Consider the following 22,971-nt stretch of genomic DNA (forward strand, 5'->3'; position numbering starts at 1 on the left):
AAGCTCCCTGCACACTAAGCTTGCCGCGACAAGTTGTTTAGCTCGCTCTTCAACGCTCGCCGTAAGCCTAGCGCAACATGCATATTTTATAATTATAGACAATTGAATTAAAAAGTTTTTGAGTTGAACGCTGGTAAGGTATTTAATTTGTATTTAATCAACTCTGTTACTTTAAATGGATTAAAAACATTTTTTACTGTGAAATCTTTGCCTTGAGTTTTCAAACTTTAGTTGAAAATTTTATGTCCCTTTAGTCATTTGAGGGAACTTACTTATGCAAATAACCCATGAAAATGTGTGGGTGTAGATACTTCTTACTCATTGAACTTAAATAAACTTACAAAAGGTTTTAGAAATACAGGGTCAAAACAGGAAAATTAAAATTTATTTTTGAAGTAGCCATTACAGTACAGACATAATCATAGTAAAGTATTCTTAGAAATCAACTTATAATTTGTATAGGAAATGGCACGATCTCGAGTACGATTTGGAAATTAATAGACACGAGTAATGTTTTGAAAGTTCTTGTAATTGCACGAGCCTTTAGGCGAGTGCAATTAAAGAAATTTCAAAACATTACGAGTGTCTATTAATTCCAAATTGTACGAGAAGATTGTGCGATTTTTTGTTTATAGTTCACTCAACAAAATTTCAGTAAGAAATGCAAAGTGACGCCGTTCGTCTCTGTCTATTTGGCGGCCGATTTTCAGTCCATCGCGCAACTGAAATGCATAAAAAAGATTAGTTCTTATTAGTTTTTGCCAGATGTCAAATCAATCTTCATTGCTTGCTCCTGATTGGCTAAAGTTGGAATGCTTTGCTTTCTTTCTATGCTATGATAGGTTAACTTCGTAAACGTGTTCTCAGTTGCAGCGTTTGCATTATAGAGCATGAAAGAATTTATAGCAGAATTCAGTTTATTCTTGTTTTGATTCATTGTTGAGTAAAATTTCAGATGTACAATCATCACTGACTTGTTTTTTCACTGTTTCTCCTTTCTCTGCAAGTATGTCTTCAATGTTTCTAAAAAAAGATAAAATGTACCTGTTAGACATGGGCAATAGATCTGGAATTCCTCGAACTGAATTTCCTTCGTTTTTTCGTGCTTAATGCTTGAACGAAATAATTGGTAGTATTCAGACTGGTTCCATTACATTTTAAAATGTTTATCAGTTTGAAGTCCCCATTAGACAATCTGTCATTCACTTGCCCAATGTAGGGATAGGGGTGGGGAGTGTGACAATCCTCATCTCCACCCCTCTACCCCCAGAAAAGGTGACTTAAAAACGGCACAACTGAAGATTACATAAGTTTGCATACAACCAGACCAAAGCTGAAGAAAATTTAACACCTAACTTCCTATCATAGTGTACCATAGTAGTTTTCATATGAGTAGGAATCATATGGTATTAACGTTTAGCTTACACGTATGTGCATGGGATAACATACATGTCGTAACATAGAAATGACTTCCCATTGTCTTCCAGTAGTTAATATCCAGTCGCAGCACATATAGTTACAGCTTCGGTAATTACGTAGATACAGTAAGGCTACAGTGGGTAGAGGGCACACTTTCGAGCGCATTAAACATGTGCCTTTGGCTCGGGAGATCTGGGCAACCACTCCCCGCGTTATCAAAGTAAAACAAATTACCTTTACCTATCTTTACCTTTTTACAGTATGACTAAGGATTTGTCATAATATTTCCCTCTCATACGAAACAGCTATCATAATTCATAATGACTTTAAAAATGAAAATATAAAAAATATAAAGAGACTTATATGCACATTTTCAACAGCTTTCAAAATTTACCTTTTTTCATTATAAAACCATCTAAGATTATCAGCAATAAGATGATTATTCTCACATCCCGGACACTTGACAATAACAACACCCTTAGTATAAGCCTGTTTTGAGATGGTTTTCTTTGATCTTGTATTACAAACTTTACAAGTATAAATCAGATGGAACTTTTCCACATCCATTTTACCAAGAGCCGCATTCTCGCAGAAAAACCGCTTGAAATTCGCTGAATATGAACTAGAAGTTACTTTAGTCATTGGGCTTTTATAGAATATAGTTTTTTTAGGTAAAAATTGTGGTGTGACGAGTTTATGAGAAAGCATCCTACACGTTACCCTGACCCTCGATGCGGCCATATTGCTTTGCAGGCAAGTACTTCATGTACGACACTTATAAAGTAAGTTCATGTTAAATAATTACAGATTTTGTCAGCATGAAGTATATACCCTATCCCCCGCTGTCTGTATGAATTCGTGGACTCATAAACCACAGGTTCCTGTGTATGGTTTATAAGGGAATGTATGGTAGTTATGATATAGTATGAAAATAAAATGTTTTACCCAATAATTTGCCTCAAAACTTGCTGCAGTTGTTGCTTTTACTTTGTTCAGTCTTCTGGCAAAGTTTCAGCGCGATTTGAGGCCGTTTAGTGTTTTTTTTACAAAATCCACTCTTCTACCTAAATTATTTAACACAGGAACCTTGTTTGGGCTGCCTGTGTATAAACAAGATGGCGGCTGGATTTTTAAGAAGCAGTTTTTTTCGGAAAATTCAGTCCCTTCTAACTCTCCCACAAATGCAAGAAAGTCGTATCATTAGGAGACGTAGTTCTTCTACCCGCTCGTCGACATCAAGTGGACCTCATTATCTGGTAAATATTTAAAATTTAAAATTCACTTTTTTAAAGGTGCATACTTAACACTGGCTGCAAGAGTGAAATTTTAGACAGAAAAGCTTAATTTTGGTTATGTTCCAGTCTAGTTTCCTTACGAATCACTGAATCTATTAACTTCTTAGTGTAGTTGCTTGCCTGTGAACATAGTTTAGAGGGGACTAACCATGCTGTGAAAAAAATTACCTACATTTTGGTCTACATCTTGTGCTACTCTTCTCTTTTGTGCTTTAGTCATTTTTTGGCCGTTTACGTTATTTGATTAATTTGCAGGTAGTTGGGCTTGGTAACTATACCATGCCAGAAACAAGGCATAGCATAGGAATGGCAGCTGTCAATCACCTTGCTGACAAGCTTGGAGTCAGTTTTCAGTATGACAAAAAATTATCTGGGTTATATGGGATAACACAAATTGATGATGCTGATGTCATTCTTCTAAAACCTAAATTATTAATGAATATCAATGGAAGAAGTGTAGTCAAAGTTGGTAAGTTGCAAATTTATTTACTGATGTAGAGCAAATAGCTGCAATAGTTTTTGCATGTCAAACGCATTGCAGCATTGATGTGAGATTTGTTTTCAATGATGTTGAGATAAGGCAAATATGGTATGGTTATACGATAGTAAGGCTACCAATCCAATCTGTTGTGCTGTTTTCCTGTGTTTAACCTGCTCCAATGTACATTTTGTATGTCATTATCATACTTTTCTCACTATGTACCTGCATAAACCAAACAAATGACTTTGTGTGATCTTTTACTCTAGCTTCTGCATATAAAATAGAAGCAAGAAATGTAATTCTTGTCCATGATGATTTAGATAAAGATCTTGGTCGGTATAGCATCAAGCATGGCGGTAGTGCAAGGTGAGTCGATGACCATGGAGATACAAGTAGTAGCATTACAATACATATTTAATTGGAATAAAAGATTAATCTAGGAAGCATGGGTGTCAAAATGATGAGAGGTGAGGTGACCCAGTTTTGGTTCCTGAAACTGTGCATGTTGTGTCATTGCTTCCATCTTGGTTGACAATAACATAGCATTCCTCATGCAGTAGCTTCTCTTGTTAGATCAACCAAGATGGCGGCTGTTTCATTGTTATTCATATCTCAATGGATTTATTTTTCTTGAGGAAAAAAGGCCAAACTCCTGCCTGGAGCTTGGTTTTTTCCTGAGAAAAATTAGCTTGAAAAAACTTATATGTAATTTACATTAAGATATAGATAAGTTATAGTGCTTGGGAATGAGGTTATTCCGTGCGAAAGCCCTTGGAATTAAATTTGGAAAAATTAATTTCCATATTCTCATCTTTGCATCACAATTACCGCTACCTAACATCTATTTCACCCCGGTCTGCTCTCAGTCTGACCTCTAGCTCAGCTGGTAGAGCATCAGTAGTACAATTCCGAAGGTTGTGGGTTCAATTCCCAGCGAGGTCGGAAATTAAGGGCTTTCGCCCGGAATAACCTCCTTCCCAAGCACTATAACTTATCTATATTTCCATATCTTCATGTATTTCATAAGTCCTATGCTGTCCACATATTCTCATCTTTACAGTAATTTACATTAATTTACCAACAATTTACAGATCACAAAAAAAATCTAATACTGAAGGTGTTTATTGTAATGCTATCTTGTTTCAGAGGTCACAATGGCGTGAAGTCAGTGATAGGGTCTCTTATGTCTTGTGTAAGTTTATATATTACATTTAATATATATATATATATATATATATATATATATATATATATATATATAACACCTGCACTGATTAGCTGGCTTCTGTTTTACAACAGTGGTCAGAATTGGCACTTGTCTGGTGAATATCTCTTACGATGGTCCTCTTGACTGGTCACATTGACTGGACACCTTGACTGCATGGTCACGTGTTGATCAATCTCTTGTCACCAGCTGTCATGTCCAGCTGAGCAGCTATTGTTCTAGCTATGTGTTCAGTGTTTCAGCAGGTATTGTTTTTAGCTAGTAAAGTAGCTGGTAGAGCATCGGCAGTACAATTCCGAAGCTCGTGGGTTTGATTCCCAGCGAGGTTGGAAATTAATTTTTCTGAATTTTATTTCCAGGGGTCTTTTGCCTGGAATGACCTCATTCCCAAGCACTATAACTTATCTATATTTCTATATCTCAAAAAAAAAAAAAATGTATATATATAATTGTAAAAAAGTAATATTTGAGCAATAAAAACTATGTTCATTGTTTATCCTTTTAGGAAATGGAAAGGTTTCTTATTGGTATTGGAAGACCAAAGTACAAATCAGAAGTCATTGATTATGTATTACAAAAATTCACCCCAGCCGAAAAGGAAGTTGTAAAAGACATTGTAGATGAATGCAGTAATGCTATAATTGCGCATCTAAAAAGCTGTACTTCAAATAAATCCGAAAGTACAAAATCAGAAAACAAAAGAACTACAAAAGGGACAACAAAACTAGAGACTTCAGATAGTTGATATTTTAAAATTTTTAGAACTTATTAAGATGGCTTCAGATTGATGGTTTTCAACCATTCCCAAGAGAATTAAATAATAAAAGACATGTCGGCCATGTTGGAGGATATAACAAAAGAATCCATTAATGTTCCTCCAACATGGTGGACATGAAAACCATCAATACTGTAGTTTCAGGCTTTAAAGTAATAGAACTAGAAATTATTTTATAGAATATACAGGGCCCGGTTGTACGAAGCCTGGATAGCGCTATGAAACGGATAAATCTTATCCAGTGGATAAATTTATTGGAAAACAGCATTGACTTATCCACTGGATAAGGATTTATCCTCCGGATAGCGCTATCCAGGCTTCGTACAACTCGGCTCAGGTCTATATCTTGATACTCTGATAAGCTAACCATATAGATATTTGACCACATAGTTTTCCAGTTTTTATTTTTTTAAAATGGAACACATGCAACTGACTTTTCGTGACGTCATCAAAATAAAAATTCTTTAAGTTCTGGTGTTGCGCATGCTCATGCACAACCTGGCACGCACGTGAACAAAAACTATATGGAGCCACCTTAAAATATATCAATTTGTTATGATGAAAAAAATAGGTTATTTAAAGGCCAGGAAGTCTGGATAGGGAAAAACTGTGCCTAAGGTCTATAATGGTGTCAGTCCATTTTCGAGACAAAGGGCAGAATTTTTGCCTATCTGGACTGACTTCAGGATGGTAAATAACTTAATAAATTATTTATTTGCACTACAAAAAAAACCCTGGTGCATTGCAGTTTTATTGGTAGGATATGTTACACTGATATGCAACATAACTTGTCACGCATTCTATCATAATAAATAATTTACACCTGATGAAATATTATTGGCTGTCATAACAAATCGTTGCGTGACAAGTTGCAGGAAGGGTGTTACTCTAGGCAATGTCTTATCTTATAGATTGTATTTCTTGCAATGATTGTGGCAATGCTGCAAAAATACCAGGGGGGGTACTCCCATATATGGACTATACAGGGATGATCTGCTGAACAGGGTATGGTTTCTCGACTTCTTGTCATAAACATGGTATGCAATTTCACTCAAGGTCCAAATTCTTCATGAGTTTCTTGTCATATTCAGGGTTTCTACTTTCGTATTGACCAAAACTGGTTATCATGGTCGTAAAAAAAACTATATGCGAGATGACATGATAATTGAAACAGGAAATTGCGAGACCAGCTTCAAGAAACAGGGCCTAAGGTTGATTAGCAACCTGAGTAACTTCTAGTACGACATGTTTTTCAATCTCAAAAAAAAAAAAAAAAAAAAAAAATGCAGACAATTTGCAAAGGGTATTTCAAAGGCTGCGGAGTAGTACCACTGAAGCCAAAGTTCTAAGCTTAGTCTGGTAAGCCTGTCGTTGCATGAAATAAAGATCTAGATGTCCGTCTGTTACTGGTCCAAAGATTGGACATGGATTTTTGCTTCACCAACTTTTCAACTTTACCCACCCCTCCCTATTTGTTTTTTCTACTTCTTTTTAGTTTTCTTTTTTAACAGTGACTACATTTTGAGACTACTTTGGCAGGGAACATTAAGCTATTTCATTAGACAGCAATAGCTAATCTATTCAACGTACGTTGTATTTTTGGTGGCTGAGGCCGCCAATAATGGCAAACAGTATCACGTGCGATATTCATTGTCTAGAGTGGTTTTACTCGGACCGTGAAATCCCACCTACTTTTCTTTTGTGTCTACTTGACTATTATGTACACAAACTACTAGAAACTGCTTCACGGTCTGAGGATCACTCCGTATTATGTCTGACACAGTTGACCTTCATAAAAGAAGAAGCGTATGACCAGTTGGCATCATTTCTCATTACACACGAGGTCCAGAGTAGAGCAGAGCGAGGTACAGTGCAGATACAAGGCATAAAAAGCGCAAGATCCAGAGCCAGAGCCGTCAAGTAAAGGGAGTACCGTGTGCACGGCGTACAAATGAGACTCTACACAATCTTTGCTCTTCTCATCGTGGTTATCCTCACTCTCGATGCTCTAGGAGAATGCGAGGGAAGGTTTCGAGGGTCCAGATCACGGAGCAGTAGTTCCAGATCAACGAGATGGACGACTAGTAGGACCCGATCGACCAGTATTACCAGGACGAACGTTAGAAGTCAACGAAGATGTGGGGGATCCTACACTAAGACCACGAAAACTCGGAAAGTTTCGATAACTCGAACCTTGAAAACTTAGACCCATGCATCATCCAAAACAAGATTGTAATCACTAAAAACTGTACGTGAATTCGACATAAATTAGCGGAAAAAGACAGAGTAGTATAGGGAATGGGGGTTCCAGCGCAATCTCGACACGGGCAAGACCCGCGTCAAAAATCCATCTACGGACGACCCCCACTCCAAGTGTGGTTGAGGGCAACAGCGCACTTAAATATGTTAGTCTATATATGGAGTGCGAAGAATGTAAGAGAACTTTTAAGAAAGAAGCGGATTTGAAAAAGCATTTGAAAATGAAGACGAAGTGTATGAGCAGTTATGATTGTGGATGTGGTAAGAAGTTTGAGACTAAGGTTAAATTGTTTTGGCATTGTCAGGACTGTGAGTACGACTACGACGACCTAAAAAGTGCTTGGTATTAGGTATAAAATATTTCCTATTATATAGATGGAATCCCAAAGCAACTTCAGCACGGTGTCAATACCCGGTAACGGTGAGATTGACGTTAGACAGTTTTGGCGTCAGTCAGAAAGGAAGGTTAAAAGGACTCTCCGAAAAGGTATAGAAGAATTAGGAGCCCTGAAAGCGAGCATAATGGTAGAAGTAAGTTTGTCAAAAGACGAGGTAATGACGACAGCAATGTTGCGATCAAAGTCGTTAGTGATATTAGAATCCACGAATCTGGATAGGTCACTCAGTGAAGCCTTAGAAGCAATAATGGAGTCGCTGTCTAACTACACGAAAGAAGGATCGGGTTGGACAGTAGAGGAGGTTGAAGGAATAGAGATAAGTATGGCCAGGTACGTACCCATACGAGGGGGGAGTTACGTACCGCTACCAACGTGGGTAGAAAGGAAGAAGGCTATTGTAAACGTGAAGAATGAAGACAATCGATGCTTTATGTGGGCAATCAGGTCTGCACTGTATCCAGCAGAGAAGGATCCCTGTAGGACAAGTAAGTATCCCACAGACGATTTAGAGTGGGATGGTGTGGAATTTCCCATGCAGTTGATAGACATCCCTATATTTGAGGAAATAAACGATCTAGCAATTAACGTTTACGGAGTCAGAGAGCAGACGATAGTACCGTTAGTTCTGTCAAAAAGTAAAGGAGAGCGCGTACATTTATTCTACCACGGCGGACACTACTCATGGGTTAAACACATTAGCAGACTATTCTACAGACATACTAAGCACAAAGGCAAAAAGTACTTCTGCGACTGCTGCTTGCGCGCTGTCATTTACATCCTTAAATGCCCTAAAGAAACACGATGAGATCTGCCGCGGAGTCGAAGAAGTGGCGCAACGGATCCAGATGCCCACCAACAAAGAGCTTTCATACGCAAACCATCAAAAGCAGATGCAAGTGCCTTACGTGATATATGCAGACTTCGAAGCGTTGATAACTAAGGAAGAGCAGAAACGTGGTGCCACGAATAAGATAGGATTACACGAGATCTGCTCCTTTGGTTACATAGTAGTCAGATCAGACGGTAAAGCAAACCCTCCTGTGATTTACCGAGGTAAGAACGCAGCTAATGAGTTTCTAGAAGCATTGCGAGAAGAGGAGGGGGAGATTAGAGAACAATTAAGACGTCCAAAGAAGATGGAATTTACCAAAGAGAACCAGGAGGCTTTTAACAAGGCAAAAAAATGCCACATTTGTCAACATACGCTTCTTCAGTTTGGAAGACGAGCCAAGAAAGCGTGGGATGAAGATGGAAAGTATCTAGGAGAAGCTCATTTTAAATGCGGGAAGTATGCTAAGAAAGGTGAGAAGCCGGGAAAGCCCTCCACGCACTGCATTCACTGCCACAAAGCATTTGTTGAGGATTTCTATGTGGATAAGGTTAGGGATCACTGCCACATCACGGGTAAATACAGAGGAGCGGCTCATTGGAAATGCAATATAAACTTCAAAGTAAATCCAGACATGGAGATTCCGGTGTTCTTTCACAACCTCCGCGGTTACGACTCCCATTTGCTACTACAAGGAACAGACGGCTCCGACGTCAAATGCATACCCAACAACAAAGAGCGCTACATGTCCGTAACTGTGGGTAAGCTAAAGTTCTTAGATTCGCAGCAGTTTATGGCGGACTCCTTAGCAAACCTCGTAAAGTATAACACCAACTTTCCCATTTCCAGTCAATATGGCGCGGAAAGGAAAGGAGTCTACCCATATGAATACATGGATTCCTGGGAGCGATTCGAAGAACCCCTACCACCCAAAGAGAGATTCTACAGCACCCTAAACGAGTCCGGTATAAAGGACGAGGAGTACCAGCATGCGTTAGATGTGTGGGAAAAGTACTCCTGTGAGAATATGGGAGAATACCACGACATCTACCTACGTTCAGACGTAGTGCTGCTCGCAGATGTTTTCCAAAGCTTTCGAAAGATGGCAATGGAATACTACGGGTTGGATCCCGCTAATTTCTACACGGCTCCTGGGCTCAGCTGGAGTGCTTTGTTAAAGAAGACAAATGCGCAGTTGGATCTCCTAACGGAGTACGACATGTATCGGTTTATGGAAGACGGTATTCGTGGCGGCGTATGCGGACCCAGCCGACGTTACGCCCGCGCAAACAACCCCTTAGTAGAGCACGACCCAGAGAAACCAACCACATACATTTACTACCTGGATGCGAATAACCTTTATGGTTGGGCAATGTCACAGTACCTACCTGTGAGAGACTTCGAATGGGATCCAGTGAAGCCGATAGACTTCTACATGCAGGTAGGAAAGGAGGAAGACAAGGGTTACGTCTTAGAAGTGGATCTGGAGTACCCAGAGCGCCTGCACGATGAACACAATGAGTTCCCCTTAGCACCAGAAGCGATAGAGATACCATTTAAGCAGCTAAGTCCGCTGCAAAAGCAAATGTGCCCTGGTTACAAACCGTACAGGAAACTAACTATGAACCTGATGGATAAGAAGAAGTATGTGGTACATTACCGCAACCTGCAGTTCTACGTGCGACACGGAATGCGCGTAGAGAAGATCCACAGAGTCCTAAAATTCACGCAGGAACCCTGGATGCGCCCCTACATTGACTTTAACACGCAAAAGCGTACCGCAGCGAAAAATGACTTCGAGAAAAACCTCTTCAAACTGATGAACAACAGCGTGTTCGGAAAGACAATGGAGAACATCCGCAAGCGCGTAAGCGTAAAAATAGTCAGCACCAAAGAGGAAGCAGAAGCATACGTGTCACAGCCAGGCTTCGTTAGATACGTAGAAATGCTGAACTTCTACGTGATTCACATGAAAAGGGCAAACCTCTTACTAAACAAGCCCGTTTACACAGGCTTTACGGTGCTGGATCTATCGAAGCTGCTTATGTACGAGTTCTACTACGATAAGCTTAAGCCAAAGTACGGAGACCGCTGTCGCCTCCTGTACACAGACACCGACTCCCTAATTCTAGAAGTGCAAACGGAAGACGTTTACAAAGACTGCCTCCCCGACATAGACGAGTACGACACCAGCGGTTACCCGAAGGAGCACTTCCTTTACTCTGCGAAGAATAAGAAGGTAATTGGGAAGATGAAAGACGAAATGTTAGGAAAACCCATAGTAGAGTACGTGGGTCTGAAACTAAAGATGTACAGCGTGCTAAAGTTAGACGGCGTAGAAAAGAAAGCTAAAGGCGTAAAAAAGTACGTGGTTAAGAAGGACATTACGCACGAGTCCTACCTCAACGTATTACGAACACGCAAGGAACAGCGGCATAAGATGAACAGCCTGCGCAGCTATGGTCATCAGATACATAACGTCACGCAGGAGAAGGTGTCACTGTCTGCATTTGACGGTAAGCGATGGATGTGTGATGACGGAGTGCATACGATAGCATTCGGACATCACACGATAAGCAGTTCTTCCATGACGAACCCACGTGTGGGGCCATCGTGAAGATAATACAAGATGGGCTGACCCTTCTTAGCTATTACGCTTCGGATCTGGTAAGTTTCCAAAGACCAATTAGGATCCGTAGCTCTTTTGGATCCTCCTTCTAATTCACCCGGTCCGTAGAGATATCGGACTGTGACATTACCTAATTTTTTTTCATGGGGGAAGACCGCCCTTGAACTTCTGACGTAGGACTTGTGTTCCACGTGTTTCTTTTTTATGGCATCCTTGGGTTTTATCCCCGTAGCCCTGGCCGCCTCGTTGTTCAAAGCCGCGACGACCTGGGGGAGCCTCTGAGTCCATTCCCTGTTGCGTTTGGAGGGATCTTCCAGCTCTTTCCAATACTGGTACCCAAAGAGACGCTCGGCCAGGGTCTTATTAAATCTTTCGACAATGCTCTGACCCCTGTGGTACTCTGCTTCGGCTCTCCTAATTTTGGTGCTGTGGTCTTTCAGGGTCTTGGTAACCACGCCCATGAACTCTGTCCCCGCATCCACTTGCAGCAGCTTAGGCCATTTCAAGACGCGCTTATAAATCCTACCTAGGGCTTCTGCGACTTCCCCAGAATCCTTGCTGGTTATGGGTTCGGCGTCCTTGTATCTGCTTGCGATATCGACTACGGTCAAAGCGTATCTATAGGTCTTTTTTCTCACCTTGTCGTGCGGTAAGAAAAGCAAATCCGCCTGATGAACTTCATTAGGGGTATTTACGGTAAAGCTGGGCCTGGGAATGTACTTAGGCACGGGAAGATAAACCTGCCAGAGGGTTTGTTTTTTCAACCAGTTCTTAGCCGTTTCTTCTGATACCCTGGCCGCGGTCGCGAGTTTCTTGATGGCCGACGCTCCTTTCCAATAGCCTTCAGGCCCATAGTAAATCCTCTTGAGTTTGTCCTCTACGCGGCCCATTATATGAATTCCAGGACGAGATTGATCTTGCGTCCGTTGAAATCCACCGTCTTTCCGTCCACTTTAATGGTGATGTTTATGCTTTCTACCAAATTAGACAAGTCATAGCTCAAAGAAATGGGAGTGTATTCTACTGGGTCAAATGGATTACCTTTGGGTAGAAACTTGGACATAAGAGAAGACTTTTCCCCATTGCTGTAACTATTGACCAAGTCGCAATAGACTTCGTAAGAGGATGCGACTTTCCATTTCACATCATATGTACTGCCGCTATTTATCGTGGTACTAGTAAGGCCCAGGAGTTCTACCAATGAACTGTCCTTCAAATTGGCGCTCCCATTATTTCTCTTGAATGTCATTTCATGGGGCAATCCTGTGGTAAGAGTATATCCATGCTTTGCTAGCTCCTTAGCCAGTGTTATAGGGGTGTAATGGGAATCTGGTATTTTTGGTTTGGTGCCGGAAGTTCCGATGACAAAGCCATTGATCAAATTATACCAAGAACTGTACAAAGAGCAACTAACCAGCCGAACCTTATGGGCTTTAATGGGGGGATTCAGATAAGTGGTAAAGTTATTCTTATTGCTTTCCAAAAAGACGATCATTATATTAGATACGCCAAAGCTACGCCTCCCGCCAGCCCTGCGACTCCTACAAAGACCAATTCATTGTCTTTTTCTTTCTTAGAAGGCTGGTAGTAATTCTTGAACTGGGGCTTTCTCATTCTAAAGTCGGGGTGTGCTTGCGCATAGAGCTTAAAGGCGTAGTCTGTGTTTTCGAAGTTCTTATCCGCCTGCATTTTGTCTTGGTAGTTCTTGTCCAACCAATCCCTGTAAGCTTGTCTTTTTTCATTCCAAGCCGCCACGTCCCGCTGATATTTCTCCAGCGCTAAATCATGCCTTTTCCTTTCGGCAGCTAAATCTCCGCTTTTGTCGCCTCTAACTAATCTATCCAAATATTGACCACCATAATTAGCTCCAGTGAATGCTAAAGCTGCAATGACTCCACCTGCGATTAAACTAGCCATATATATTACACCGTAGGGAGGTACTTTTCCTTCCGTATGTAATCCTTTACCATGATAGCCCCGCCTACGGCAGCGGTCATCTTAGCAAAATTAGCGAAGCTCTTGCTTGGGTCTTCAGTAAAGTCTTCTTTGAGCACTTTCTTACCTACCCAACCAATACCCGCAACGATGGAAGTAATAATAGCTGCTTCTTCAACAGTTTTTAACAACGCGGTCGACATTATATTACAGAGCGAGAAGGAAAATCTAGGTCGCCACGGCACGTGGTGATAAATCTACTCCATTTCAGGGATCTTACTTTTTCTAACAGCCGGCTCCACAGGTGCGTGCACGGGCGCGTGATATGTTGGCGGTTCTACTTTTGGCTTCGTAGCCCGCCATTGTAAGTAAAGGCTGCCTGCTGCTATAGCAACTCCTAACGCGCCAATGACGTACCCAGGATTAATGAAGGATTCCTCTTCTTTTTCCTCCACCTTTTCTTCTTTTTTGGCTTTGTTCTTTTTATTCATCTCCGCGAGCTTCTTACCGGCAGCGACTCTGCCTGGAGATTTAACCTTGGTAATCTTTTGCTCCTCTTGGGGCTGCTCTACCTTCGACTCTGGTTCACTCATTTATATCTAAGGACTTGAAGGACTTGATAAGTACTTGACTAAGTACTTAAGGACGACTTGGAAATAACCTGGGCGCGACCTGACCAAGTACTTAAGGACGACTTAACTAAGTACTTGAGGCGACTTGATCAGGTACCTCAGCAAGTGCTGCCTGGAAGACCTTTTCGACTTCTCTGTCCTTTTTGAAGTCCTTCCAAGATGTTCCGAAGGAACCTAGTACCTCCTTCAAGTCGACATGCTGAGCTACGTGAAGTGCCGCAGAGGCGACTGCCATTAACTTACCGCACTTCAAAGACAACCACCCGCAGGTTATCTTAAGTTCTTGGGCGATGACATAGTCATCACTAATGTCCTTCCGTAGTTGCTCCACGTCGTCTATGGGCAGCGCAAGTCCGAGAAGCTTGGTGGCCAGCTTAATGGCTGAGTCTGCTACGGCGTCCGTGGTCTTACTTGCAAGGGCGGCCTCGTACCTCTTATGGAACTTCTTAACCTCCTCTTCTGACAACTTATTAACCTGCTCATGGGTAAGTTCCTTGCCTATCATTTCTTTGCACTTTCCCGAAGACACAAGGATGTTAAGTTGTTCCTTGAGGTTACTTTCATCTAACTGCGCGGGGACTTCATCTAAGAGCTGCTCAATGTCCATATATGTTAATGGAATACGGAAACCTCAAAGAGAAGATCATTTTGGAATGTTGGTGCGTCTTTAAGTGGCGCATGTATTCGTGTAACTGTTCCTTGGATACCTCACCGCCGTAGTCGCTTAAGATGGTTTCCAGGTCAGACTTACTTGGAGTATAAAATACGACAAGTGAACCTATGTTTTCCCTGAAGGGCTTAGAGACGCTGGTAAGCTGCTGGGAAAGCAACCAAACGCTGATATTGTCATGCCTACCGCTGAAGGCGAGCTTAACGAGCTCGGAAGTGCGCCTTTTTACGTCGTCCCCGCAGGCAATGTCATCCAATATGAGGAGTGTCTGCGTATCTTTAGGGAATTGCTTATGCCAGAACTTCAAATGGCTGGATAACTCGTTAGGATCTAAGATATCTACGAAGAAGTCGTCGTCTTTCACTCCTATACCTTCCCAGGTGCGGTTATTCACGTAGGTGGGGCATAATAGCACGATGTAGTCGAAGCGGTATCTAAAGGGTCCTAATAGCTGCTCCACTACGAATTGGGTCTTTCCGCAGCCGGTGGGTCCTACTATCAGAGCATTGCAGGGAATATGGTTCGGATCCATTATATATACGATGGACCCAGTGGACGCAGTAAGAAGGATTGCCGGCGACGCAAAAGATAAAAGAGACACCATAGACATGCAAAGGGAGGAGATAGACCGGCTGAAAGAGCGCGGGCAGGAATTGTACGATGAAATGTGCGGTCTGAAGCGTGCAGAACGGTTTGGCGCGCTGATAACTATGGCAACGTGGGCTAAGGAGTCCGTTAAGGACTTCATGCGATATCCCCTGTAGAATGTTGACGTTTAGGTTAAATCTTTGTTAAGACACCACAGAAACTATTTAAAAGGTGTCTCAGAATGTTAACAATAAGGTTAAATCTTTGTTAAGTATATATGGAAAGCCCGTAATGGTTAGTAGGCGGCTTAAAATAGTAAAGTAGGGTTCGCGCAAAGAGTCTCAAATCCCATTTTTATTTTTATTTATTATCATTAAGAATAATTAAGGATATTTAATAATAATAAATAAAAATAAGAACCCCTTTGAACAAAGATTTAACCTAAACGTCAACATTCTGAGACACTCTTTGAAATAGTTTCCAGGCATCCTTAACAAAGATTTAACCTAAACGTCAACATTCTGAGACACTCTTTGAAATAGTATCCGGGGCAAAAGAGTCCATTAAGGACTTCATGCGGTATCCCATATAAGGGTTATTAAATCCTTATTATATATGGAGTGTGAGCGGTGTAACAAGGAGTTCAGCAGCAAGCAAATGTTAAAATACCACGTTGAAAAGAAGATGTGCGCTAAGAAGGCACGCGAAAGGCGTTGTAAGGAGTGTAATCGCCTCTTTAGCAGCGCGCAGATGTTGGATTACCACGTGGATAACCGCGTTTGCCTAAAGAACGTATGTGAGCGCTGCGAGGAGGACAAGAACGACGAATGGCATCGACATCGGTGCCGCGGCAATTACGACCTGCTAAGCGTGGCTTGCGAGGAGCACGGCGACGTTGCCGCACGATGTTGTCCGCAGGAAACTCAAAGGAAGTTAACGCGCCGGAAGAAGGAAATTGACCAGCGCTTTGCGGAGTTTGACTGCGTCGAAGGCGTAAGGTGGGAGGATAGAGAATATTGGGAGGCAACTTGTGAGCGCTGCGGCTGTCAAAGAAGTGACCAACATATTTGGCAGTGCCTCTACGAGGGTCAAGGCGGCTTTAAAGAGTACTTAGATTGCTTCGAAGCTTGGCATGCCGGCAATGAGGCCGCAAGGAAAGCCCGTAATGATTAGTAGGCGGCTTAAGATAGTAAGGTAGGGTTTGCGCAAAGAGTCTCAAATCCCATCCTTATTTTTATTTATTATTATTAAGGATAATGAATAATAATAAATAAAAATAAAGACCCCCTTTAAAGGTATATGCTAGCCTACGCAGCCGCCTTCTTTGGAGGATTCCTGATCGCCCTTTCAATATATGGACTGTATTACGTGCGAACTACCTGCAGACTGCATTACCCCTTGTAAGCCGCGTAAAAAATACACCTGCCTTCATTGCGACAGGGTATTCTCCGAAGGATCCTTTGTGGGGCATTGGTGCTCCGCGGATCCTAAAGCGCAGCGGACTTTAGCAGACGCGCTTAACTACAAAGAGGAGATGGAGTGACTGTTCTTTCAATGTCAAACTTCCATCGGCCATTTACCTTACCATAGCTGCGTAAGTGGGTGAATTCCTCGCCCTGAATTACGTACCGCACGCAATCCGGCGCCCAAAGGGAATATTCCTTGCCTTCTAAGTCTTTGAGGACTAACCGTAAACGGTCGATGTCTTCGAAGACGACGTAATTTTTTATTTCGTATGCTTTACCGTGGACAAGATCACGCCAGTGAGTCAAGCTGAGCTTCATTATACCTATGGAATATCTTTAGGTGCGTTTTCAAAGTGGCGTAGGACTTAAACCGCTTCACACAGCCCTTACAGGGAATACGAATACCATCCGCGTAATCCATCAGGGCACGGCAGATAATGTCGTAATCGTTGCTAACCATCGTTAGGTAACCATTTACGTCAAGCTGTGAGATTTTCTTAGATTGCTTCGCGGATAAGACGCCGTTTCCTTTTGGGGTTTTCAACTCAATACACAACCCGCGGTATTTCTTATGCGCATTTAGGATTAAAAGGTCGGGTTGACCGGCTTGGTAGCCTTTTCGCCAGCAGGTTATTCGCTTGCTGTCTGAATCTTGAAGTTCGCCAAGACCCGGCGCTATGATGAAATCGGGGTAAAACCTACGTATGTAGTCGACTACCTTCGCGTGTAGGTCGGCTTCATTTTCGATCTTAAATACTAACTTGTTTGGGCCGTCGAAGCGCTTGTTCATCGCATATTTACCCGTCTTTCTCAACGCGGGTAGGACTTCTTCGAGGACCCAATCTTGGAATTCTTCTGCCTTTGCCATCTTCGAGGAGAATATCAACTGATACAATCCGGATTCGTTCACATACAGGGAATGTGGGTGTGAATTGGAAGGGAGGCGATTCACCTCCATTCTAAGTTCGCTAAGCCTTACCTTGTATTTATCGCGAACGTGCACCTTAATTGCATCTTTTGGGTGTTCGTAGCCCAATGCGGCCGCTACTTCCTTTGCTTTGAAGTACAATTTATCGCCTTGCACGACTTGCAGTTTCGTACCGTTGCTTTCAAATACGCGAAGCATTGTATATTCAAGAAATATTTTAACATTGACGACTTCATTCCTCAGCCGTCCTAGTAGGCAACGCTTTTCAATTGGTTCATTTCTACGCTTAACTGCGCGTCAGACACGACGAAGACGTAGCAGTTTATTTTATCACCGTCGCCCGCGGAGGCATTCTTGGTGCGTTTGATCTCCAATGTTATGCCATCCTGCGTATTTACTAGACGGAGGCCTTGACCATGTAGGTCTTCGTCGTTAATGGTGCGCATATCAATCCACAGCGCATATTTATCCTTAAAGAATTCCTCGGGGCTAATTTGGTCGCCAAACTTGCGCATGGCCTCTCTGTACACGTCTGCGGGCTTTATCCCCTGGGAGTAGACCTTGTTTGGAACGCCGTTAATATTCACGCCGACGTTAGTAATGTTGGGGTTGTGAAAGGCTTCGGATTCGCGCTTACCGGCCTCGTAGGGTTTGGCAAACACCAACATTAACCCCGTGAGACTTCTTCGGGGGAGGTTAATGCTTTGGTTGATAACCTCATCCGTCTTATCCAGGAAGCTGAACGTCTTATACATCACTACGTGGTCGTAAAGGAATGCCTTTCCGGAGCTGTATTCCATGCCAGCGCTACGGGCCAGCTCTTCGCTGTACACGGTCTCATACTGTAATTCTAGATTAGTGATAGAGTATGGGGTTGTTGTGGTAAGTGCAGTGCTTAGCCCACCAATGATGTTATTAGCATCTGCTAAAGTTACTTCAAACTGCAGTTCGGATAACTGTCTTGGGTAATACACACCGTGATTCGTGATTACTTCAAAGTCCAGCGGTATGACATACTTGCTACCATAGGCGGTCTTTATTCGCTTTGCGTCTGCCACTGCGGTTTCTCCGCTGCCGTCAGTAGGTTGCGTTTTCGTAGGTGTGCGGACCTTACGTAGAATGACACTACCAATTCCTTGTTCTATCCTTTGCGCGCGGTCAAATGCTGTTAACCATAGATCCTTATAGGTGGTATACAGATCGTACCTATTTAAGTCCAGCAAGGATTCCCCAGCAAACTTGATTCTCATCTTAGAAACGATGTTGCGACCCACGTTGTTAACGATAATCCTTTCGTCTGTGGGGCTTGACTGCACCGCTAAGTCGAACCTTAAAGCCAAGGTGCCAGAAACTAAGACTAGGTTATCCGTTAGGCGGGGCACGCCTACGTACAGGGTTTCCCCTGGCTTTGCGCTGCTGGGGGTGAATGTGACCCGGTGAAAGGTGCGTTCTGCTTTCAGCCCGCCAACCTGCTTAGGTAATACGTTGGGATTTAACTTTGAGCTTATCATATATAATGGAAGTAGAAGGAACAGACCCCGACTTTGATCCCACCACTGAGGAAGGTCAGGCTGACATTAACGACGGTGATGAAGAACCGCTGCTTCCCACCCAACAAGTCGACGATTCCCTAAGGGATAGGATTGCAAAGGCCCTAAGACATCCCAAAGCACGCGAGTACACGTTTCCGCGTGAGCACATAGAGCTTCAAAACATGGGCGAGCCGGAAGCAGCCGCGCGGGAAACCGTAGAGTGGGCAACGCAAGAGCTAGAGCTGCGCTACGACAACTTCGATGCTGACGACGTAAAGCTCACGGAAAAGGGAAACAAAGTCCTCATAAGCGTCCAAGACTTAAGATTTCCCGACAAAGACCGCTGGACAAAACCGCAAAACCTCTTTGATGAGGAGGGCAACGTTAGGGGTGACGTCTTGAGATTAAGAGGCTTTCAGCGTGCTACTAGAAGCCTGTTAGAAAGGCTGCACAACTTAACCGAAAGGACCAACGCGGAAAAACGTGCCGCGGATCTGCAAAGGGAGTTAAGAGAAAAAGATGTAGAATATGCAAAGCAAGGTCAGCTACTTGCCGATGCTGAAAAGAAGTCCGCCCATCAAGATGAAAGAATAAAAGAAATAGGAAATCAGGTGGATCAGGCCCTGCGCGAATTAGACAAAGCACGGGAGGACTTAGGAGAAGCCCAAAGCTCTGGCGCCTCAGTGGAAGCGCTGCGGGAAACGTTGGAAGAAAGGGAGGAGGAATACATGAAGCAAAACCAGCGGCTTGCCGACGCGCATAGGAGGGAAGTCGAATTTAAAAATCAAGAAATAAGGGAGCTGGTAGACCAAAGAACCCAAATTCGACGCGAAAGAAATCAAACTCAAAGGGCTCTTAACCTCGCCCTGCAAGAGTTGGATCTAATTAAAGACGATACCGATAACCTGCAAACCACCATAGCCGGCTCTTTAGTGGAACGGCGACGGTTAATGGCTGAAATCAATACTAAGGAGGAACAAATCCGGCAAAGAGATCAGGCCATCGAAGACCTGGAGGGGCAAATAGAGCGGCAGCAAGAAGTAATCAATGACCAGGCGCGCCCCGAAGAAGAAAGGGAGGCAGCTCAAAAGGAAGTAGATACGCTCGAAATACGCCTTGCGGAATTACAAGCGCAAAAGGAAAAGCTGGAAAAGGAGCTGGGGCTTACCACCAAGGAAAAAATAAAAAGAGCTCTGGTGAAGTATGGTATTCCGCTGGCATTTGCGGTTGCTATTAGCACCGTAGTAGGAGTTATCCTATCCGCGCTTAAGGCTACGGGCGCGGGCGTAAGCAAGTTAGGTAAGGGACTAACGGACTTGGGAAAAAAGATGGCAGCCGGTCTTCCTGGGCTGCTGGGTTCGGTTGTTTCCTTGGCACTTAGGGCCGGCGGAGAACTGCTAAAGTTTGTGGGGAATAACATTTGGATCTTGGTCGTCGCTATTGGAGTGGTACTCCTGAAGAAGATGAAGGCTTAATCTTGTCTTTATATATTACTGGGGGCTTATCGTCGTCGGGCATCCGAGGCATCCTCGACTGGGGATAAGTAAAGATAGTATTCGCGCCGCCTTGATAATGCGGAACTAGCGGCAGCACACTCATGGTGCTAATGGTCTTATGATTCCAAGTGGCATCCGTCGGGGAATCTCTTGACGGGGCGGCATTTATCCGAAGGTAGGCAACGTCGTTGGGAAGAACTTGTAACTTCGCATATTGGCAATTGGCTATCATGTGAAAAGTTACCGGCGTTAAGTCTTCTCCGCTTCTTGGAGGGGGTTCCGACGAGAAATGGGCTGGGTTCCTGTCGTTATCTTTTTTTCTGTAGGGTAGTAATGGATGGTTATTCTCATCAACGATCCTAAACCCGACATTACACGAATACCCCGTCGAAATGCTAATGGTACACATGACCAATCCCAGGCCCCCAACCTTTACCCACAGCCCGGTGTCAAGCCAATGCTGTTCTAAGTAGTCCTTCTCCTCCAAAAAATGTAGAAACCAATCTTCCTTCGCGTGTGGGTTCATATATTTCAGGGAATAAATTCCCTTCTATAGACTCATTACCGTAAGAGTGCTAATGGTCTTGTGATTGTAGATAGTATCCCTTTGATTTTCTATGCTGTTTATGCAAACACTCCCGGTGTCATCTACTCTTATCTGCAGCTTTACCTTCCCGTGGCAATCGGCAACCATGTGGAAAGTCCAAGCTGATAAATTTTCGGCGCTGGCTGGGTTGGGCTCTACGGAGAAATGCGTAGGCTCCCTGTTGTTTGTCTTATTTCTCATAGGCTGCAGTATGCCATTGTCATCTAGAAACCTGAAGCCCACGTTGGCGTGACTGCTCGTGCCAATGCAAATGCTGCATATTATCAACTTCTTTCCCGAGTAATTCAAATTCACGGACATGCCCGTGACATCAACCCAAGAGCTCTGGGTGTATTTTTTCTCGCCTGTGTAAGTCGTATAAACACAATCTACTCCAGCTACGTAGGGGTTGTTCATCGCCATATATAATAACTCAGAGCAATGCTTGCAGCTGCTAAGCCGGCCTTTAGTAAATTATGGTCATATTCCTCAGGTATCGCAGGCAGGGCCTTCTTTGATGGTTTCTTAACTACGGGTAGCTTCGTTTCGTGTGACTTTTTTGGCTTCTCTACGAAGTGAGGAATGTTCCTAAGAGTGTCAGAGTTCACGTCATTCACCCCAAACTTCATATCCTTAGTAGCTCGCTGCAGTTTATTGTTGTATCCTACTACAGAGCCAGTATTTATAGATAAATTACTAGGCATTAACCAACAACCCGGGGCTACTGCATAGTCCAGTCGGGCCTTAGAATTTTGTATGGCTAGTTGGTAACGCTGTACGCCCTTGCTAATGTCGCCCTCCAAGATTGAACTTTCGAATAGAATCAAAGCTTCGGCTCGCGTTTCTTCTGCGGCGCCGGTATTCCCCACTATGCTGGATCGGGTGTTTACTTGGGCTCCAAGGATAGAATACACGTAAGCTTCTATGCTGCGGTTCAAACGGGCAAGGCCGGCTTTGGTTAGTCCTTTACCTTCTGGGGGTATGAAATTAAAGTATTGCTTCGTTTGCTCGTCGTTGGTAATCTTGATAATCAGTGGATTAGCCCCGGCATACTTACCACCCTCGTCTTTGAACAAAGGTCCATCGCGAACTTGCTTGGTATCTTTAACTGGACCCTCCAACCACCACCACTCATTCTTCAAACGATAGTGGGTTTCTGGGTGGGAAGCCATGGTCCATTGTAAATTCAACGCGTGGACTTCCTTATCACTTAGCTCGTGCCCACCAATCCCCCAATAAGCCCAAATATGCCCCAGCCCATTGTTAGCGCCCGTAGTGCATCGGAAATCCTTCCCTACAACACCAAACTCCTTACAAAGCCTATCATACGCGGGAACGTTGTATTTATTATCTCTTGGATAAAACGTGGCATCTCCCGGCAGCGCAATAACACCCATTTCACGTAGTATTCTTCTGACCGTAAAGTGAAAATGAAACATAAATATCGAATTTTTCATCAAGTTCGCGCTCACACCGCAGCCGCTAGTGGCACACCAAACCGCAAAGTTCAACTGCTGCGGCCAATAACGCATGTTAGGACCACTTAACCATTCGTGGGCTTCTTTCGCCGTGGTATGATTAATGGGTACGTCTTTGAAGATATCTCGCACCTTTAACGGAAAGGAATGATTGTTAGAGACCCGCATGTTCAACGTTAAGTCCAGGCTTGGGTGTTTATCGAATGACACCGCGGGTATCGGATAAGTACTGGTACCCAGCAATAATTCCTTTGACCAACCGGGTTCAACATGCGTTGGCGCTGGCGTTGGCTTATGCATTGGCGAATGCTTCAGTTGATCGTCTATTTGATTAACCAGCGTAGGCTTCA

General features: G+C 43.2%; 2 protein-coding genes across 2 annotated transcripts; one reads left to right on the plus strand and one right to left on the minus strand.

The window, feature by feature from the left end:
• Positions 1-134: 134 nt before the first annotated feature.
• On the minus strand, positions 135-2,268 carry LOC116292976 (DNL-type zinc finger protein-like). The gene is made up of 2 exons (XM_031700347.2): positions 1,814-2,268; positions 135-1,023 (listed from the first exon to the last, which is right to left on the minus strand). Exons 1-2 carry the CDS (start codon positions 2,158-2,160, stop codon positions 918-920), a joined length of 453 nt encoding a protein of 150 aa, XP_031556207.1. The 5' UTR covers positions 2,161-2,268; the 3' UTR covers positions 135-917.
• A 226-nt stretch (positions 2,269-2,494) lies between these two features.
• Positions 2,495-6,281, plus strand: LOC116292975 (putative peptidyl-tRNA hydrolase). Its single transcript, XM_089024812.1, has 5 exons — positions 2,495-2,675; positions 2,970-3,183; positions 3,462-3,561; positions 4,342-4,387; positions 4,926-6,281. The coding sequence occupies exons 1-5, from the start codon at positions 2,535-2,537 to the stop codon at positions 5,163-5,165; spliced, it is 741 nt and encodes a 246-aa protein (XP_088880938.1). The 5' UTR covers positions 2,495-2,534; the 3' UTR covers positions 5,166-6,281.
• Positions 6,282-22,971: the final 16,690 nt, after the last annotated feature.

Source organism: Actinia tenebrosa, unplaced genomic scaffold (assembly GCF_029948245.1).
Source record: "Actinia tenebrosa isolate PJP-AT-01 unplaced genomic scaffold, QUT_ActTen_1.0 PGA_scaffold9__36_contigs__length_13948895, whole genome shotgun sequence".
In the NCBI taxonomy this organism is placed as follows: domain Eukaryota; kingdom Metazoa; phylum Cnidaria; class Anthozoa; order Actiniaria; family Actiniidae; genus Actinia; species Actinia tenebrosa.